The 21,527-nt window shown below is 37.9% G+C and overlaps 2 protein-coding genes across 3 annotated transcripts; one reads left to right on the top strand and one right to left on the bottom strand.

Annotated features, from left to right (window-relative positions):
- Positions 1–1,514: 1,514 nt before the first annotated feature.
- cmpk (cytidylate kinase) lies at positions 1,515–9,665 on the top strand. Its single transcript, XM_082173841.1, has 6 exons — positions 1,515–1,767; positions 4,120–4,266; positions 5,857–6,009; positions 6,093–6,169; positions 6,368–6,464; positions 8,536–9,665. The coding sequence occupies exons 1-6, from the start codon at positions 1,624–1,626 to the stop codon at positions 8,575–8,577; spliced, it is 660 nt and encodes a 219-aa protein (XP_082029967.1). The 5' UTR covers positions 1,515–1,623; the 3' UTR covers positions 8,578–9,665.
- Positions 9,666–13,623: 3,958 nt separating this feature from the next.
- Positions 13,624–21,204, bottom strand: bcl6ab (BCL6A transcription repressor b). Of its 2 annotated transcripts, none has more exons than XM_082172461.1 (9): positions 21,055–21,204; positions 19,328–19,497; positions 19,026–19,247; positions 17,749–18,384; positions 17,573–17,664; positions 16,344–16,502; positions 16,129–16,259; positions 15,900–16,037; positions 13,624–14,973 (listed from the first exon to the last, which is right to left on the bottom strand). In XM_082172461.1, the coding sequence occupies exons 2-9, from the start codon at positions 19,486–19,488 to the stop codon at positions 14,830–14,832; spliced, it is 1,683 nt and encodes a 560-aa protein (XP_082028587.1). In that variant the 5' UTR covers positions 19,489–19,497; positions 21,055–21,204; the 3' UTR covers positions 13,624–14,829. The 2 variants fall into 2 exon arrangements, with proteins under 2 accessions (XP_082028587.1, XP_082028586.1); XM_082172460.1 differs by lacking the exon at positions 21,055–21,204 and adding an exon at positions 20,015–21,044.
- Positions 21,205–21,527: the final 323 nt, after the last annotated feature.

The following is a 21,527-nucleotide window of genomic DNA, read 5'->3' as shown; positions in this document are numbered from 1 at the left end:
ATGTGCTGAATTTTTTTTTTGAAATAATATTGAATAAAAACCTTTAATATATTGCCAAGCTGTCATTTATGTGTATTCATAAAGTCAAAGGGTAATCTAATAATGTGGTTTAAATGTTAAACTTACGACATTACTAAATGTCTCTATACGAGCTGGCATCTTGCCGACATCTCCTCATTTTGAGTTTGACATATCGTGTGGTTCTGTGTGATTTGGACAACTTCAAGTTACGCCCACTTCAAGTTACGCCCACTTCCTGTTACTCCCCTCTCTTGCAGTCCGCAGACAGACCCATCTCGTTTTTTTGGCTTTTAGCATGAATATGCTAGCCTTTCTGTTATCTATAAGCTATATAAGTGCTCCAAAACACTGATAAAATTCGCATTTAGAAGATGCAAGCATTCAAAACTTGCAGTCTCTCACTTCCACCAATATGGATCAATGATTTTGGTGACATCACTCTGCACTTCAGCTTCTCATCAGATTTTATGTCCAATCAAATGCTCTCTAGAATCTAAATAGTCCCGCCCCCTACACTATAAATAGACACTGAAGCTACCTAAAATCAGTCACTTGTTCACACATGTTGGCACATAGTGCACTATATGGGGGATAGGGAACGATTCAGGCGTAAATATGCTTTCCATTGGGGCGAATGAAGTCTGGTTTCACATTAGTGTCACAAACCGCTGCAGGCCACACACAGTCTGCTCCGGTCCAGAGACACGACAGCACAGAGCGGATCATACGCGCGAATCAGCGCAGACCAGAAAACAAATCGGAACCATTTGATTTCTACAGAGAATGCTATTTTAAAGCGATATGGAGGAGATTAGGAGGAGAAACGGTTAGAGATTAAGACGAAACTTCATCTTTGCTGAGCTGTGAGAAACCATAATGGCAATTTTTAAAAAGGGGAGGAGCTGTTTGATATGCCCCGCCCTGTCTTCCTGTTTCAGTGGAAATTACATCAACACATTGAATACTGTGCGTTTCATCAAGGCATTTTCAGCGGGCCTTTAACACAGGCAAAACAATACTAAATATATATATATAGGCTATATATATATATATATATATTTTTTTTTTATATAGCCAAAGATGTAAATAGTAAAATAAAAAGTAATAATAATAATAATAATAATAATAATAATAATAATAAATGTTGCTTTACACGTGAGTGCCAATAGGCCTAAATTTTTTTTTCTTTCTTAGGATTTAATAACATTACGTTCTGTAGTGTCTAGACAACCTTTTTCTTAGAAAAGGCGAAAACAGTAAATGACCAAGTGTAGGCTATTGGTCACTCTTAATAAAAACAAACACGGTGCCGCTCAAGCTATAACAAGCAGACATGGCAACCCTGGTGCTGATGCTGGTGCGCGAACCCCGGGCGAAGGAGGGGTGCGCGTTCTGGAGAGCTTTCAGAGCTATGGGCGTCGTTTAAGTGACGTATGTGACTCGTCTGCTCTCTGATTGGTCTGACACGTGTACGGCGGAAGTGGAATCTGCCCGGCGCACTTCCTTGACACGCATTAACCGGTCCTTCAACCAGCTCTGTACCCGACTCCCAGGGGTCGATGGTCATTCATTGAGTGCAACTGTCGCTTATCAGTACGGTTTATGATTGTGGGCTTGCTGCACAGGCTATCGGGGAAGCTTCCACACGTTGTGCACAGGATTAGTGTAATGATGAAGCCGCAGGTTGTGTTTGTTTTGGGCGGGCCTGGCGCTGGGAAAGGGACACAATGCGCGAGAATCGTGGAGGTAAGAGAGATGCAGCGCATTACGGCATTTATCATATTAGCTGGGAAGAATTATTCAAGAGCTGTATATGAGGCAACGAGGCTTTATGGGGCTTGTAGTGTGTTGATGTGTTCAGGTTAGCTGCACCTTACATGAATTGTTCATTTCCGCGTGTCCTCTAAGACATTTCATAAGGAAAATGCTAATTTCCAATGCTATTTGGTCCCATTTACAGTACCACTTTAGTCCATCATACATGATAGCATAATTACTTTGATGGAACGATAATTCTCTCTCTCTGTATTAATCTATGTGAGTTGTAATTTCCTGGAGTGTTTCCAGATACATATGTTTATATATCCTGGTTATGAACAGGACCTCTGTTCAAACAGATCCCACACCCTGCTGTATGTGCAGTGCTGTCATGATTTGGGTAGAAGGGCACATGTGGCTCACATCCATAAAACGTAAATCTGCCATGGCTGTAAATTATTTATTGTATTGTGACACACACACGCACACACACACACACACACACACACATATATATATACACACACACACACACACACACACACATACATACATACATACATACATACATACATACATACATACACACACACACACACACACACACACACACACACACACACACACACACACACACACACACACACACACACACACACACACACACACACACACACATACATACATACACACACATATATATATGCAGACACTTGACCTTCATTAAAGCTCAAAGTTTGTCAAACCACTCATAGCAGTTGCTTCCAATGTTTCTGCCTATTATAAAAAATATGTTAATGTAAAATATACTGACACACAAGTGAAGCAAGATAAAAAAAAAAAAAAAAAATATTATAGCCTGCTCTGGCAACCTTTTTTTTATTTTACTACTTGGATAATATAACCAGTTACACTTTGAAAACATCGTTTTATATCTTGGGTAGTTGACGTATAATAAGTTCATGAACGGTAATGTTCTATATACTGTATATATATATATATATATATAATTAGGAAAGTGTATATTGTATTTACAGTAACTGGAATTTCGTAATCACCTTTTTTTAATTTATTTTTTTATAATTGTTTAACCATCTGGTGCTCTTCATGTGGCGGTCAAAACATTTATTTTTTTCAATGGAATGAATGTACCATATTTTAGTTTGATAAAGTTTTTTTATTTAATATTTTGTATTTTTAGGTGATTTTATGGTACTAAATTATATTAATGCTGTAGTCATAATCCATTTATTCACTTTTTGAGCATAGACCTGAAAATGTAATCTCCAACTTAAACTCGTAAATCTTGAATGCTTTTAGAGCATTTGATCTCTTTTCAAAGACGACACTTGGCAGATTATTGCTGAAGTGAAAAAAGTTTAAGAAATGTAAGTTTAAAAAAGTTACAGAATTTTATGTGTATTGTTATGAAAAATGCACAGAAATGCTATTTTCAGTTTTTATATGAAATGCATATTTTCAAAAACATGTTTTACTCTAAAAAAATATATATATATATAATCGAACCCATAAATCTTAACAAATTGTGTTCCAAATTTGAGGTTTAGTTCTCAAAAAATGGGCTTTCAGTAAGATTTTGTTTGGCTGGAGTACCAAAAGTTATCACTAGATGAAATTAATTTTCCTGTTCGTTTCCAATGCGGTAATTTTTGCCTGCCATCAGTACAAATGTGATTATTTTTGTCAGGACCATTTAACCTTTTCGAATCATGTTCATGTCCATGATTTATTTATTTTTTTGTTCACATAGCAAGTACCGAAACCTTTACCAAGTTTCGTTCCATTCCGATTTTCAGTCAGAAATGACCGAAGAGCACCAGAGGGTCAAAATGGCTTAAGATGGAGAATAACACTTCATGCCACAGCATTTCATGTCAACTACTCATTTTCTATAACCACATTAAGGCTGCAGTTCTTGCAAAGCAGATATTGAAAAATCCGACCTCTGTTCTCATTTTGAAAGATATTGAGTGTCTGCATCGAGTGCTATTAAAAACCCCTTCTGTGAGCCATATGGCATCTAAACCAGGTTCTTAAATGAGTCTTTTGTATGCTTATGATGTCTACACATATACCAGCCGAACGTTTGGACACACTTTGTGTCTCATGATTGAAGTTGTGGAATATCAGGGCTGCTTTTGCTTACAAAGCCTGGCCTGTTCGCTTACCAAGCCCACGTTTTCTCTCTCCATTCATATAGATGACAAGCTGTCATTATCCATGATAAAAAGCTTCTAATCTTCTGGGTTGCATTAACTATAATGTGCTGCATTGAAGGTTCCTAACGTGTGATGTTTTTGTGTAACCCGCTGCGCTCAGAACTACAGCTACACTCACCTGTCTGCCGGAGACCTCCTGAGAGAGGAGCGCAGCCGCACGGGCTCAGAGTTCGGTCAGCTCATTGACAGCTACATCAAAGAGGGCAAGATCGTTCCTGTTGAAATCACCATCAACTTACTGAAAAAGGTGGTTACTGGTTACACTTGTCTGTCCAGTTTTACAAGCCTATCCTGTCCAGTCAGGGCGATTGTAGAAGGGAGCTGGAACATTAGCAGTTGACATTGAGAAATATTACTGAGAGTGAACTTGATCACAAATGTGTGCAGTTTAACTTATCAGTGGAGGAGAGTTCAAAGAGCGGTTCATTATAGGCGTAAATGCGCAGGCTTGTCTCATAATAGGCATAAATCATAACTCCATTACAAAACGGCCAAGCCTCTTTATAGCAAAGTTCTAATTCTGACTCGCCTTTTGTGAGTTGAGTTGCAGATTAGACAATCATCTTACCTAAAAAATTCATATTTTCAGATATTTGTCTTTTTTCAGTTTTTGGTTACACTTTATTTTAAAGGACAAGTTCGGTATTTTACACTTAAAGCCCTGTTTACAGATCGTATCTGATGAAATAGAACGGTTAAGATTAAAATTTGGACACATGCTGCTGTCCCGAGAATTTTAGGTTTATTTCGCTTCCCCCCCCCCACCCCCACAATGGTTGTCTATATGCACTGGAAGATTCCGACCTAAAAACACATTAAACTTTCGTTTACAAAGACGTGAAACTCACCGAGTGGTCAGGGGTGTTCACTGATATATTCCCTCAAAAATCGCTGAAAAAGATGCATTCCAACAGGTTTTATCGTAGTTTTTGTCCAACTCCATTCAACTCCGGTCCTGGAGGGCCACTGTCCTACAGAGTTTAGCTTCAACCCTAATCAAACACACCTGAACAAGCTAATCAAGGTCCTCAGGATTACTAGAAAATTACAGGCAGGTGATTTTTTTCAGGGTTGGAGCTAAACTCTGTAGGACAGTGGCCCTCCAGGACCGAAGTTGCCCACCCCGACGTTCTGTGAGACCGCAGCACCTTTACGGTATTACTCCGCCGCTTCTTCTTCTGTGTATTCAATGAAATGCCCGTGGTTTGCTTGCAATTGGCAAAGGTGCATTATCGCCACCAACTGGGCTGGAGTGTCTATTATTCAAGCTCTCAACGGAAGAATCACGGGTGTGACGCGTTTGGCAAAATAGGTCCACAAAAGCGAAATAAACCTAAAATTCTCGGGACAGGAGCATGTGTCCAAATTTTAATCTTAACCGTTCTATTTCATCAGATACGATCTGTAAACAGGGCTTTAAGTGTAAAATACCGAACTTGTCCTTTAAAGGTGTCCATGTTACAGTGTAATTACACATTTAAGTATTGAGAAATATTAATTAACTAAATGTACTTACTATAGGATTAGAGTTAGCTGTAGGGTTTGGGGTTGCACTTTATTTTACAGTACGTGTAGTGGTACTGGTAATATAAGGTAAAGGTTTAGGGGCAGGTTCAGGACTATTACCTAGTTATAACCCAGTTATTGTAATTGGTATAATAAGTACTTAGTATGTACATGCGGAACAGGACTGTAAAATAAAGTGCTAGCGGGTTTGGTTTAGGGTTAGGTGCACGTGATTATGCGTAATTTACTGTTATTACTACAGTAAGGACATGTAACAAGGACACAAATAAAGTGTTTCCCTTTTTTTTTTGTAAATATTTGTATTTGGCAGGCAATGGAACAGACTATGAAAGTTGATGAGAAGAAGTTTCGCTTTCTTATTGACGGTTTTCCACGTAACCAAGACAACCTACAGGGGTGGACCACTGCCATGGACGGGAAGGCAGATGTCAAGTTTGTTCTTTTCTTTGACTGCGGTAATGAGGTGAGGAGTAACGCATGTTTTGAGGGTGTTTTTGATTTATTTATTGTTCTACCAATGTCATTTCAGCTGGTTGTGTATTTCAGGTGTGCATCGATAGATGTTTAGAGCGGGGGAAGAGCAGCGGACGCACTGATGATAACAGAGAAAGTCTAGAGAAGAGGTACTTCCTCTCTATAAAACAGTAATAAATATCAAATTTATTGACAAATTAGCATTGTGTTTGTAAAATGTGGCTCTCACCATAGTTATATTGGCATTATATGGTAATGGAGGGCTAATGTTTCCCTGTTTACAGTGACTTTGGGTTATGCTTTTCATTTGCTTTAACTTTTCCTAAGAATTCTTGTTTAATTGTCAGGATCCAGACGTACCTCCAGTCCACACGGCCCATTATAGAGCAGTACGAGAAGCAAGGGAAGGTGCGCACGATTGATGCCTCCCAGTCAGTGGATGAGGTATGACTGATCTTTTTTTCTTTTCTTTGAGCCTGAATTTTTAGGGGGAGTTTTGCGTTAAAGGTAAATCAAATACAAGTTATTTTATATTCTTTATTAAAGTGCCCCCTATTATGATTTTTTCGAAAATTCCCTTTCATGCAGTGTGTGATAAAGCTCTTTGTGAATGTTAATGCTCTCCAAAGTTGTAAAGTCGGAATTGCACAATAAATAAAGTTATTGTCTCCCAAAAGAAAGAATCAACTCAGAACCGCCTTAACGAGTCGTTTTTAATTGGAATCTCACTGCGTGACACTTCTACATTAATAGATAAGACATTGCCCACCTATGTTGTACGTTGTCTGCCCGGCCGCGAACAACCTGTGAGTATGAATTATTATTGATGTATATATTATCTGCCGGGGTTTAAAAAAACACTATGTAACATTTTTTTACCTTAAAATAATGTTTCCAAAATCGTTTCATTGGTTCATCAAGTCGTAACAGGGTGAAAGGCACTTATGCCTCCGCTTTGCGGTCCTTTATCTGCTATAACCACACAATGTAAGATTGCCAGATCGGGTCGCGTTTCTGTAGTTCTAATGAGACATAAGAAAACTACAAATTTGACTAGCTTTACGGCAAGCGTTACAATAGTCATTATTTCGTTTTTCTTCGTTTCTGATGTCGCAATACATCATACTTTCATAAAATCATGCATCATCCTCTTCCTTGTCTTTGGACATCGTTCATTGCAAAGCCGGTGCTGGATAAACAGTGAGCGTGCGTGCGACAGTAGACAGCGGTAGGCTAAATTATTTAGGACAGCGGTAATGGACAATTCCGCTTCCAACCTGTAGGGGGACCGAAGAGGAAAAGTTCCATAGTGTTGCTTTAAAATAAGTAGTTTTGTGTTTTATATTGTGTATGTTTACTCATGTAACTCATGTATTAATGTCTAACTGAAATCAGCTGTGGGCCACTATTACCTAAAACTGTGTCTATTTATGCAGATTGTCTGTCGTTCTTACTACTATGAGTAAAAATAAAGGATGGAGCAAGATTTGTTTTGCAAACTTTAATGTTACATCAGTCATTCACGTTAGTGCTGGGCGAATGTATTGTTATTGATATAGTTTATATAGGATAACTGTTATTGATACAGTTAATAGTTTTCGCATGTGCACTGCAATAAATTATATATATACACATCATACATACACATGTTGATGGACATGCTCTTGTTAATGATGATGGTGAGGAATTGCAGTTGAAACATCTCATAATGTACGTCAAACTGAGTAGCGTATCACTGAGAAACGTCCTGCTCAAGTCGTCTTTGTGATGGAGGTTCGGGTTGAATAACTATTTCTTCCAATGTTTCATCATCGGACTTGCGCTCAGATTAATATTGTAAAATCGACGCCATCTTTACCGTCTTTACTGTGTACAGTCACTGAGGACTGAGGAATCATCCGGACTGAGCTGAAGTTAATGGTAATTACTAATAAGTGTTGTTTCCAATGTGCGCTGTAAGCGGGAGACCAATCACAGACTGGGTCATCTGGCCAATCAGAGCACAGCAGACTCGCAGAAAGGAGGGATTTAGAGAATCATTGATTTGAGAATGATTGAAAAATGTGATGTGCAATGTATATTATGAGAAGTCATTGTGATTGGTCTACCGCCTACAGAGCTTTCGGAAACAAAACACCTATTACCTCTCTATTATTGCGGGCAGCCAATGAAGACCATAGACTGGCATTATGCAAATTTGTTACATTGTTACGTAGGTTTGTAACAGGAAGTGATTCAGAATCGATTCTTTCTTTTAGGAGACAATAACTTTATTTGTCTTCCGCTTTGATCTTTAAAACTTTGCAGACCTTTTACATTCACAAAAAGCTATATTACAGTGTATGAAAGGGAATATTTGAAAAACCATGACGGTATAATAAAAAAGGCAATAATTACAATATATAACTTCTGTTTTCACTGTGCCATAGTGCTGCTGTAGAGGTAAATGTGGAAATAAAACACATCCTTCGATCTTTTTGAGTTTCATTTTGCTTCCTTTTAACTCTTCTTTCAGGTGTTTGCAGATGTGAAGAACATTCTGGATAAAGAAGGCTAAACATGTTCACAGCAAAATCCAAATTCTTGAAAATGAAGGTGTCTGTTTATTGAAGTCGGCAGTGCTAGCCTTCTCCATGTATCGATATATACGTTTTTACTCATTCTACAGTAAAATAGGAGTTTTTTTTTTTTTTTAGACGTAAGAGAGTGTGCTTATATCCATGTTTGTAAGTCTGAAAGAAAAACACTTGTGTACTTGCTCAATATTACACTGAAGAGGAACCAAATTTTCAGTAGAAAATCAAGCAAGCTTGAGCAATAACGCTCAGGGCGCTTCTATAGGAACAAAACATGCACGCATCTGCTCTTAACTTGAAGATTATCTTCCTTATTATATGTGAGAGATATGCTTAGAAATGTCTATCATTCAGTGTATAAAACACATTTAGAAATAAGCCAAGGATAGATTGGAAAATGCTTCTGCACTTAACCATTTCATTCTCCAAAACAAATGAGCAATTATAAATGACCAACAGGAAGTAAGGGTATTTTAGTAGATTTCCAGACCTGTTTTTGTTATATTTGGTGACATTTTTCTCATTGTTTTGCATAGTAATCCACAGCAGGTTCTGAGGACCTATTGCTGGCTACCCAAGAATTGAGAATTCAGTTTTAGCTGTACATTTTCTTTTATCATATTGTGGCGGCTGTATTCCAAACACGTGCCATCTTTGCTCAGGCAGTAGATTTTAAGATGTGGGGAATGGGGGGCTTATTTGATGTGTTTATTTGATTGTCTCAGCGCCTTTGGGGTAGTTCGTGAATAAACTGAATTTGTCATATTGATGTGACGGTTCAATCTGTGTTCAGATTGAGTCCGTAAATAATATAAAACAGTAAGTATCAAGGATGACAGAACCCGCTGAAGAAAAATAAATGTTCATGTCTTCTGACTCTTCCAGTCGACTGCTTAATTTGAGTTTTGTAAGATTCTTACCTCAATATTTTAAAGTTCTGCACTAAAGGAGAAGAACAAAAGCCTTCCTGAGGTAAATGCTAGCTTCACATGGCAGGTGATTATAGGCTATGCATCATTACAATTTTTGTTCACATGAAATAAACTGAAAATGTAAAAAAAGAAAAGAACCAGCATTAGTGTCTCTTTCAAAAACACTTTTTTTTTTCTCCAGGAAACTGTTCTTTGTGTATTTTGTAATGACTGATTCTTACACTGTAACTTTTTTGTTAACAATTATCAGAATTCAAATAATGAGAACGTCTTCGATTTTTCTTTCAAACAGTCTTTTTTGTTTTACCCCGATTCACTATGGTAAGCCTTTTATAAGTGGTTAAATATTAGCACTGTCGGGATGGTTTTCGCGGGGAATTGTGTACATACGTCACGCCTTTTCATATCTCGTCAAATCTTCAAATCTGACGATTTTGCGACCTTCTTCACCAACAAAACAACAGCTATCAGCAGTCAGTTCTCAGCTCCACACACACAGGAACCCAGACCGACCCCTTCCACAGCCAATACCCCTCTGTCCTCCTTTTCTTCGCTAACCGAGGAAGAAGTATCTACACTTCTCCTCTCCAGTCACCCTACCACCTGCACGCTTGACCCCATCCCCTCACACCTTCTACAAGCCATCTCTCCCACACTTCTACCATCACTCACACACATCATCAACTCATCCCTCCACACTGGCACCTTCCCTACAGCATTCAAGCAGGCTCGGGTTACTCCACTGCTCAAAAAAACCAACGCTAAACACTTGGTAGAGAATTACAGACCTATCTCTCTCCTACCATTCATTGCGAAGACACTTGAAAGAGCTGTCTTCAACCAACTAACATCCTTCTTGTCTCTAAACAACCAGCTGGATGTCAACCAATCTGGCTTCAAGAAAGGACATTCAACTGAGACTGCATTACTGTCAGTCACAGAAGCCCTACGGATCGCAAAAGCTGCTTCCAAATCTTCAGTCCTCATTCTCCTGGATCTGTCTGCTGCCTTCGACACGGTGAATCATCAGATCCTTCTGTCCACCCTCTCATCACTGGGCATCACAGGAACTTCACTCCACTGGTTTGAGTCCTATCTCACAGGTAGGTCCTTCAAGGTCGCATGGAGAGGCGAGGTATCCAGAGCACATCAGCTGACCACAGGGGTTCCCCAGGGTTCAGTTCTTGGTCCCCTCCTCTTCTCCATCTACACCACATCACTGGGACACATCATACAGGCACACGGTTTTTCCTACCACTGCTATGCTGATGACACACAGCTCTTCCTCTCCTTTCAACCAGATGATCCCACAGTAGCTGCACGGGTCTCAAGCTGTCTGGCGGACATCTCCACATGGATGAAGGAACACCACCTGCAGCTCAACCTGGCAAAGACTGAGCTTCTCGTCCTCCCTGCCAATCCGTCTCTACAGCACGACTTCACCATCCAGCTAGAGTCATCATTAATCACCCCATCAAGATCGGTCAGAAATCTTGGAGTAACGTTTGATGACCAGCTGACCTTCACAGATCACATTTCAAAGACAGCTCGATCATGCAGGTTTGCACTGCACAACATCAGGAAGATCAGGCCTTTCCTAACTGAGCATGCAACACAACTTATCGTCCAGGCCCTGGTCATCTCTAGGCTTGACTACTGCAATGCCCTTCTGGCTGGACTCCCAGCATGTGCGACCAAACCCCTACAGATGATCCAGAATGCTGCAGCTCGTCTTGTCTTCAACGAGCCCAAGAGGGCCCACGTCACTCCTCTGTTCATCTCTCTGCACTGGCTACCTCTAGCTGCTCGCATCAAGGCACTGACGCTTGCTTACAGAACTATCACAGGCTCAGCTCCCTCCTACTTTCACTCACTCCTACGAGTCTACATCCCTACCAGACACCTACGATCGGTCAACGAGCGACGTCTCGTGGTTCCATCACAGAAAGCCACAAAATCACTTTCCAGAACATTCTCATTTACAGTTCCATGCTGGTGGAACGCTCTCCCCACCCTCATCCGGAATGCAGAATCCCTGACAACATTCAAAAAACAGCTGAAAACCAATCTCTTCCGTGAGCACTTAACCTTATAGAAAAAAAAAAAAAAAAAAAAATTCCTTTCCCTTTGAAACATCACTTATCAGGCTTATGCTACTCTGAATAATACCTGAACTTCGTATTTTGAGCACTTCCTGCGTTGTTGTTGCTTTTGCCTCTTTATGATGACTCGCTGAACTTAGTCCTAATTTGTAAGTCGCTTTGGATAAGGGCGTCTGCTAAATGACTAAATGTAAATGTAAATGTAAATGTAAATCTGTAAATATAGAAAAGTTTGTCTGGCTACTTTGACGTGTTTGGTGTGGGAGTGGAATAGGTTAGTTGTCACAACGAGCGAGAAAGTTTGACATAATATTATGGAGCAGCTAAATCTCCAACCTCCGGGGAATCACCCGTTAAAAAAAACCCGCGAAATTGCTGGCAAAAGGAGAATGCAACAAAATGGCTTGGCTTTTCGGAGATGGCGAGAACAAGGGATTTGAAATGTTGTAAACACGGAGATGGCACTTTTAATACTCAACAGGTGAGTAGGTATTTTATTGAACATTATGTAGCTCTCAAACAGAGTTCATGGTAAAGCATTATTATAATATATATTGTGATGGGTCATTTTCATCCACAGTCGAAGCACAACTAAAATAATGTTCTTCCACAAAATACGTAGTTTTGTTATTTTACTGCTAGAGGGACGTTAGTGTACCTTTTAAAGTTTAAACTATTTCTTTAAGTTTGTTCATTCCTAATAACTATATAAGCTCTACATTATTTTTACAATGTCGCAATACATTTTTAATTCATAACGTTGTAATACTTTTATTATAAACGTATACTACTGTTAAAAAGTAGGAAGTCAGTGTTTTTGAAAGAAATTAAATAATTGAATCCTAAAAAAAAAATCCTAGTAAGCAGTTTTTAATATTGATAATAATAATGAATGTTTCTTGAGCATCAAATCATATTAGAATGATTTCTGAAGGATCATGAGGCACTGAAGACTGGAGTAAAGATGCAGAAATTCCAATCACAGCAATAAATTACATTGTAAATATATATTAAGATAGAAAACAGTTATTTAAGCTCTAATATTTCGCAATATTACTAAAAGTTTTCTTTTCAAAGTTCATTGTTCATTGTTATCTCTTTTTTTGTGTATGAACTTGACCATGTTGATATAGGCTATAAATGTGTATATAAGGAAATACTGATGATTATTCGTCTATTAAGAAAATTCTGTTATCACAAAGATGAAACCAATCATTTTAAAGTGGGAAATATCACAGCATTATATGGTTGAACAGAGAGTGAGGTGCAAAGAAATTCTGAATTTTTTTCAGAAATATAGGCCTACATTGAAAAACATAATGGAATCATATTAATTTTAATTAAAGGTACATTTTGTTTTCTGTACACACCTTTAAACTGTAATATCAATAAGGCTGGTATTCTGATAAATATATTTGAAAATGGAATTTAAGTTTTTAAAAGTTAATTTGGATTACACACAAAATAGAGTCAGACCTCTCAAATACACACTGTCAGCGCAGCACTGACACCATTTTCTGTTAATGATCTTATAGCTATAATGTTGTTTATCTCAGGTTATTTTCAGTAAAGACTTTAAACAGGATAACAGTTTATGAATTCCTATTATTTCACACAATTATAATAGAAAAGAGGAAAACAGATTCTTAACTACAAAAGCATGTATGAAAATAATGGCCCTTTATATGAACTGAAAGTATAAAGTTGTAAAACTGAAGCAAATCAAGTCTTTCTAGATCAACCCGAGGCTGTGAACGTCCAGCACAACAATAGTGGTCCTTTGGACAAATCTACGTTCATACACATTGTTTTTCATTTGTGGGAGGACTAGGTGAGCTTCATAAGAGCTTTGTAAATAATACTGATCTCAGTACTTTTGTTGGTGAATGAATCAGCCTGACAATGCCATCTAGTGTTAAACAATGTGGAAATACTATGGATTACTGGGTTCCATTAGTTAAAGTTGGTTAATGCATTAACTAAAAGAATGCAATAGATTTATTAGAGTATTTATTAATCTTTGTTAGTGTTAGTTGATAAAAATGCAACTGTTCATTTTTTAGTTCATGTTAGCTCAAGTCCATTAAATAATATTAACAGAAATAACTTTTGTTTTAATAATGTATTAGCAAATGTTGAAATTAACTTTTTCATTGTTAGTTCATACTAATGCCAACAAATAGAATTGTAAATATAAGTCCAAATCGTCCATGTTGTCTTCGAATTATTATCTCATAAAACCCATGTATAATAATAATAATAAAAGAACTGGAAAATGTAGTTTAAAAGAGTTTTAGATGAAATATAGCATATCACATCACACTATCATGTCAACTACTTATATATATAGTGGCTACACAAATTAACTCTTGAAAAGTAGGTATTTTGTGGCATGAAATACATGGACAAAAATGTAAATGTAATTTCTGCAAAGCATTTCAAGCTGCATCTGTAGTATTCAGGTTTTGCGGAGTCCATTTAGCTGCACATAATTATTAACATTAGACTTATAAAAAATGTGTCTATATGCAAGATTCTTAAATATGTATGCATGTGTGTGTGTATGTGGGGTGGGGGGATACAAATCGAACTTTGCACTCATTTGTTTGGTATCAAATATTTAATTGCAAGGACATTTTGCCCTCTAGTACCAAAACAACTGTACAAACACATGTAAATACAATATAATTGTTAGACAAACAGAGCTTCTTTAAATGTACCACATTGATAAAACGTTTACACTGCAATTGCATAATTCTTTTTGTACCAATCTTCCCCTTGTATATTTTATATACAGTGCATAGTTTGCCAGGAGAGGGAGTGAAATAGCATTCTTAAAAAAATAAATAAAGTTAAAATTATGTTCTTACACTAAGAATTTGCAGCGTGTATTGACAAGAACTTAAGTACAATGCTTGGAAGTCAGTATTTACAGAATTATTCAGATCCTAAACCATCATGAGACCCGGCTGAAATCATGAAGTGTGACCCAGAACGTGCCCTTCAGATTTCAGAAATAATATGTAACTTCACCATACGAGTGAACACGGACATTGGCATCACTAAGATCCATGCAGTATCAGCATCTGTATTTTCTGATAGCTTTTCTTGTGGCAGTACCAGTAAAGGATCCGATCTCCTTCAGCATAGCTTTACTTGATAAGGTTTTTGTCGAGTCTCAGAACAGTTTGAGGTTTTTTCAAGAGGTCACGAGGGAGCCGACGGGCAGGTCTGTTCTGCTTCTGCGGTGCTGGACCTTGGTGTTGGTGACGGCACCGTGCTTCTGCCGCAGATGCAGACGCAGCTGACTCTTGTGACGGAAGTGCAGGTCACAGTTCTCACACTGAAATCAGAAGCCAGGACCATTTCATTAGGACATTAAATGCTTCTTCGGTTTTAAGTTGACATTCAATGAGGACCTGAAGAAACTAGTGGTCAAACGATATATATCGCCTCGGCCAATATTTGGCATGTTTTAATTATCGGCATCAGCCATTAACATTGGAAGCCCATTTCCACCACATAAGAAAAATTATAATAATTATGACATAAGTTATAATGGTAACATTTAACCATAAGGTCTCATTTGTTAAAATTAGTTAATGTATTAACTAACAACGAGCAATACATTTGTTAAGCATTTATTAATCTTTGTTAATGTTAGTTAATACAAATGTTCATGTTAATTCCATTAACTAATGTTAACAAACTTTTTATTTTAATAATGTATAAGTAAATGTTTAAATTAACCTTAACTAAGATTAATAAATGCTGTAGAAGTAGAAATTATGACATACTATGTGACATACTTTATATGAAAGACAAAGTCATAATTTTGACTATTTCATCATTTCGACTAAATATAATAATAATTAGAATGCTAAGATTAACTATTTATTAACTAACGCTAGTAAAACTTTATACTTAATATGCCATGATTATGACTTTTGAAGTCAGATTTTCTATATTACCAAAGCATGGCAGAAATGGTCTTCCATAGTTTGTGTTGTTTGGCTGATAAGTGTCAGACTTTTATTTTGACAGCGTTGAGAATACAACACCTGAGGTCAGATGCACAGGAACCCTCATTCTTCGTCTTCAATAGTTTTACAGTTATGTCTAAAATATTAGACATTGCCACATCTACTAACAGTTTCAAACTATACTATAAAACGCGACATTTCAAACTGTACTGCTAATATTCAGTTGGCAGCCACTCTGCTCTGTGTTTATCAACTTTGAAGTGTTTGTTGATGAGAAAGTGCTCACATGATAAGGCTTCTCGCCCGTGTGTATCCGTAAGTGGCTCTTCAGCGTCTGCAGGTGGCGGAAGCGCGTGCCGCAGATGTCACATGGGTACGGTTTCTCTCCAGTGTGGATCAGTACGTGAGCCCTCAGATGAGCCACCTGGGAAACCAGAAAGAAGAAGAAGAAGATGAAGCGCCTCAGATTGACACGAAGGTTTCTCTACAGAAATGGTCTGGGAGTTTGTTTTTACCTGGACAAAGCGAGAGCCGCAGGTTTCACATTTGTATGGTTTTTCCCCTGAGTGGATCCGTGAGTGTGTCTTCAGATTGGCAGGTCTGTTGAACTGAGCTCCACATACGTTGCAGCGGTACGGTTTCTCTCCTGTAATTATAAACCATTTGGAGAATGTTCAAACGGCAACAGGTTTTAGAGAGCGTCGCTGAAGAATATTCTTTGTTTGTTTACCTGTGTGGACGGACTTGTGGCTGGCTAGGTTTCCTTTATAGCGGAACATGGCTTGGCAGCGGTCACACTTGTATGGCTTTCCGTCCTGCAGCCACTGTGGCTTCTCTGCGTCAGACTCGCTCTTGGACTCGCACTCGCTACAGTAGAGTCTGTCCCTCTCTGCCAGGACAAGCAAAACAGTTATAAGCCTTTGAACACTGCACACATTTCAGGTTTTTAGTTATGAAATCAGATCTGTTTGTTCAGACTGTGACTTCAGTATCCAATACATATCTACATCTGTTATGATACTAATGATCTAGGCGTCAATAAGATGCCAAAAGACTTTTATCCACAACAATTAAGAATAGCAGACGTTGTGGGAAAAAGAAGTTGGCTGCAGTACTGCTGTATCTTTCACAGTCATGCATATGCTGCTAAATGTGATTATATATAAACTATTATAAAACTATATAAAATATTGAAATAGGTATTAAATCACAAATATATATATATATAACAAACATAAAATGTAATGGCTAAATATTAATGCATATTATTATTATTATTAACAATTGTAATATTTAAATGGACATTGCATATACATTACTAATATATAAAATACATAAATATGAATCAATTAGTGCTGTCACATCGCATCTAACATAAAAGCTTTTGTTTATATAATATATGTGCATATATATATTATTACACATATATATATATATATATATATATATATATATATATATATATATATATATATACGATGCGATTAATCACGATTAATCGATTTGACAGCACTATAATAAATATTATCCTTAACTACTAAAATATTTTAATACTTCAATTAACATTTCATATAACATATATAATACTCAGAAACAGATTGGGGCCCAAAGATTTATAAATAGTTAATAATAATAATAACAGTAAATAATATTTAGGTAATATATTACATTACACATACAATTTACTATTCCTAAATATTAATAAATGATTATCATTATAATAGTTATCTCCCCCCAAATATGGCTCACAGAAGAAGTAAAATCTGACATGACAACCTCAACAAAAAAAAAAAAATTCCTATTCCACCCTAGATGATGAAAAAAAAAGTATTTAATCTGACCATTCTGACTGACACATGCTCCCAAAATATGAATATCTTTTAGCCCAAATTTCAACACATGTATAAATGCTGTTTATGCCCAGAAACATTTCAAAATGTATAAAACAAGTGTATTCACCTGGTCCTGTGGGTCTCAAGCTGCTCTCCTCTGTCAGAGTGTTGGGAAGTGCAGAGCCACGCTTCTCTTTTTTGATGCAATCATCTGCAGATCTGAAAACACATGACACCACGTTTACAAACACTGCGTCAGATGCTAATGCTTGCACTGGCATCCAAGACTTTCGCCACACTGACCTTCTGTCCGTGAGGAGATGCTCCTCAAAGTTCTTGTTGGTGGATTCTGCAACTGCGTGGGACGGAGTCAGTGAGCTGCCGTCAGCCGCTCCGTCGGTGGAGTTCAGCACGATGAACTTGTACTTCTTCCAGTTGTGGGCCTTTGGGTGAGTGATGGAGCTGGGAGGGGACGCCGCCCCTCGACTGCAGCTGCTGGACTCCGCAGGGGAGTTGGGTTGGCAGTCTGATCTGAGAGGGCTCTCGGGACCGCTGCTGTTCTCCACCTCTGCCTTCCGGTCTCCCTCAGCTTCAGCTCGAGCTGAACGAAAGAGCACAGATGGACGGTTCCTCTCTTCTCCTGCATTAGTCAGGGTCCTGGTGGAGTGCTGTTGACGGGCTATTACGCCGGTCTTGGGGATCTGCCAGAGGGGGTTCGTGGTGTTGGAGGTCTCCAGCGGGAGAGGTAGATGTCTGTAGAAGCGAGTCGGGCTTTCTGTGGATGTGCCGACTGCGTAGTGCAGGTTGGGAGGACCGTAAGTGCTGAAGTTCACACTGGATTGGCTGTTCAGGGCATCTCGGAGGATGAAGGGAGTTTCTGAAGTTAAACAGCCGTGATTAACCAGCATCTCTGCTCTGGTCTGCTTCACACACAAGCCCCTATGAGAAAACCAGTAGAACTTGAGTCAGTGATTCAGTCCAAGATAAAAAAAAAAAGGAACTCTTGTTTAAAACATATGTGTCAAGTTCAGTGATCTTCGTATTTGTGTTGTTTTCATATTGGTTTGCAAAACTTTTATACCATTTTCAACAAGTCCAATTTCTATCTATCTATCTATCTATCTATCTATCTATCTATCTATCTATCTATCTATCTATCTATCTATCTATCTATCTATCTATCTATCTATCTATCTATCTATCTACCCAAAAAATTGCTTTATTGGCATAACTGTAAATAATCTCTATCTATCTATGTCTGTCTACCTGTATCTCTATCTATCTATCTATCTATCTATCTATCTATCTATCTATCTATCTATCTATCTATCTATCTGTCTGTCTGTCTGTCTGTCTGTCTGTCCGAATAGAATTTGAATTTCGATATATATAAAAAAAAAAGTTCATCATAATAAAGTGAACTGCTTTTTAATTAATTAATGAATCAAATTTTAAGTAGAATAATTTAATAGACAAAAATGAGCATTATACCATTGGTCCAGTTACAAATCACATGCCTATGAACAGACTGTCTTCTCTAGTCTGTGCTTGAATGTTTTTGTGACGTTGTAAGCACTCACCTGGAGTCTATGTACCTCTGGCATGTGTCCATCACATGGTCCATCTGTAGGTATGTGGCTGTGTTGAGGGTGGCAATAATGAAGTTATCTTTAAGAGTGAGGCAAGACGTATACATGAACTCCAGCAGTATGGCGAAGCCATCGGGGTCCACCTTTGGATCTAAACTTATGAAGCTCAAGTTGCTCTTATGAGTGTCTGCAAACATGGAGTAGAAGAGGCCGCTGGGAAAAGACAAGAAGGAATACAGATGTCACTTTACTGTGCATGCCATATATTTGCTATTTCAAATCATAGCACTGACCTGCATGCCATCAGAACGGTCTTATGGGCCTGGAACTGCTGCCCACCGACCACAATGGTGACATCAGTCAGGATGTTTCTGCTCCGGAGCCGGTTGAAGTTGAACAGCACGTCACCGGCATGGCGAGTGAATTTAACGCAGCCGTCTGCTGCACTTGCCATTTTGTTCACCTGCACAGAAATAGTTCAAAATATAGTAAAACATTTGCAAAAAAGAATATCTCTACCTAAAATAAAAAAAAATATTAAAAATAATTAAACTAAATCACACCATACATTTTTTACATTTGAATGTCAGTGTGGTAATGTTATATCGAATGTTAATAAGCTATGTCAAAACTGAAGACGTGCCAGTTTAGTCAGATGAACACTAGATGTCCACAAAGTTACAGTTGCAAACTGAAGGTATGACCAACTTTCATATTAAGCCTAAACATATTTTGTATTAAAAATACTTTGTGAAATATATAACATTTTGTGATTGTGGCCCTGTAGTCATCATTTGCTTTGAGTTAATTTATTTGATTTGATTTTAGTTAGTTCTTTAGTGAAAAATAGGACACTTATACATTATTTCACATATTTAAACTCCCGAAACTACTATATTCATACTTTCATATTAGATAAACGCACTTCACTTGAGAGACCGATGGCAAAGTGTGTAGACAAATCCTAGTGAGCTGCTTACCTAGACAGCATGTTTGGGCATCACAGGGGCAAACCATCTTAAACAGCATTATTCATGCTTTTATATCACTGGATCTCCATAACTACGTCTTTAAGCATTTTATATAATTTTCAGAAATTTAGCATCATCTGAAAACTAGTATTACGACAAACATGCTATATAGTGAGCAGTAGGCTGTATGATTTAAGACACCAGCATGATGCAAGCATGAAGTTGTTCCTGTCACTGACACTTGTTGAACAGCGAAGGTGCATGTTGATATTTATTAAACCCTGTGGTATATTGACGGTTTATTAAATGTTATAACGGTATAAAAAATTAAAGTCAAATGAGTGGACTCTGTTACAGGTGTTTGGAGTAAACACCAGGCGTTTCGGTTTGACACATGCATGTTCGGTGAAATAGAGATTACAGTACACATACAGTAAATAATCTCATTAATGTGCTTGAATGCTGACGCAATCGTAACAGAACATAAAATAATTATGTTCGCGTGCTGACAATTATTAACCATTGATCATTTATAACATTTTCCATTAAATGGATCATTTTGAGAGTTCACCAGCATAATCACATGCGCATGGCCGAATGATAAATTCAGAGAAATCCTGTAAAAATGTATTCTAAAAATGCAGTGATTATGAAATAATTGATCATGTATGATCTATACGCGTCTACTGTTTTACGACCACACAGACTGTCTAACGTTAACTTACTCTAGGCAATAAACTTAGTTTCCCACCCATATAAAGTTGCGTAAACCTGTCGTTATTACACACTCCCGAGTGAGCTTCCTAACTCTACTTAACATCACTGAATTGAATGTAACAAATTGAAACTGACATATGAGACGAATAAGATTAGTTATTCACGCAATTAGGCCGACAAAAGTGGAGTTGCGTAATTAACTCGACACGTCTAAATACAAGAAAGTAGTCTGGTTTAAAACAATATAAAATTAACTGTAGAAACAGCTCGTTTCTCTAGACTAGAGCGTCCGTTGTTTAGTCTAGACCTTTTGCTAGATAGAAAAGAGTCACCTGGTGTGTTTTTCTTGGAAGAGTCCAGCGAAGACAGTTCTTGGAAGAACTCTTCTGAGAAGACGCAGCTTGTAATTCTCGGAATTTTACCAGTGGACTGAACCACTGACACACAAGAGGGGGATCAGACCTCACGGGCTTCTCGCTTCTGTAGTGCTGAACAACAGCTTAACAGAAATATCATACAAATCATTCTGAATGCTTTACAACTAACATGTGTACTTCGTTTTATTGCTTTTAGTAGCTTAGTTATTAACGTTGTTGGAGTGATGACAATCCGCTTGTCTGTATGTAGTGGATTGCTCCGGGGACGCGGTCATGATCTACGTCACTCTTGCCACCCTTTCACTGCTGTACAGATTCCTCGCGATATGACCCCTCCAAACGTATATTATGTCATGTTGAATTAACACATCCATTGACTCAATGTATAGCCATCACAGGCTACAGTTTAGTCTTATAAAGTTATCACA

Source organism: Leuciscus leuciscus (assembly GCF_965113295.1).
Source record: "Leuciscus leuciscus genome assembly, chromosome: 6".
Classification (NCBI taxonomy): domain Eukaryota; kingdom Metazoa; phylum Chordata; class Actinopteri; order Cypriniformes; family Leuciscidae; genus Leuciscus; species Leuciscus leuciscus.
The sequence above is the reverse complement of the archived record's forward strand: the minus strand, read 5'-3'. Positions and strand labels throughout refer to the sequence as shown.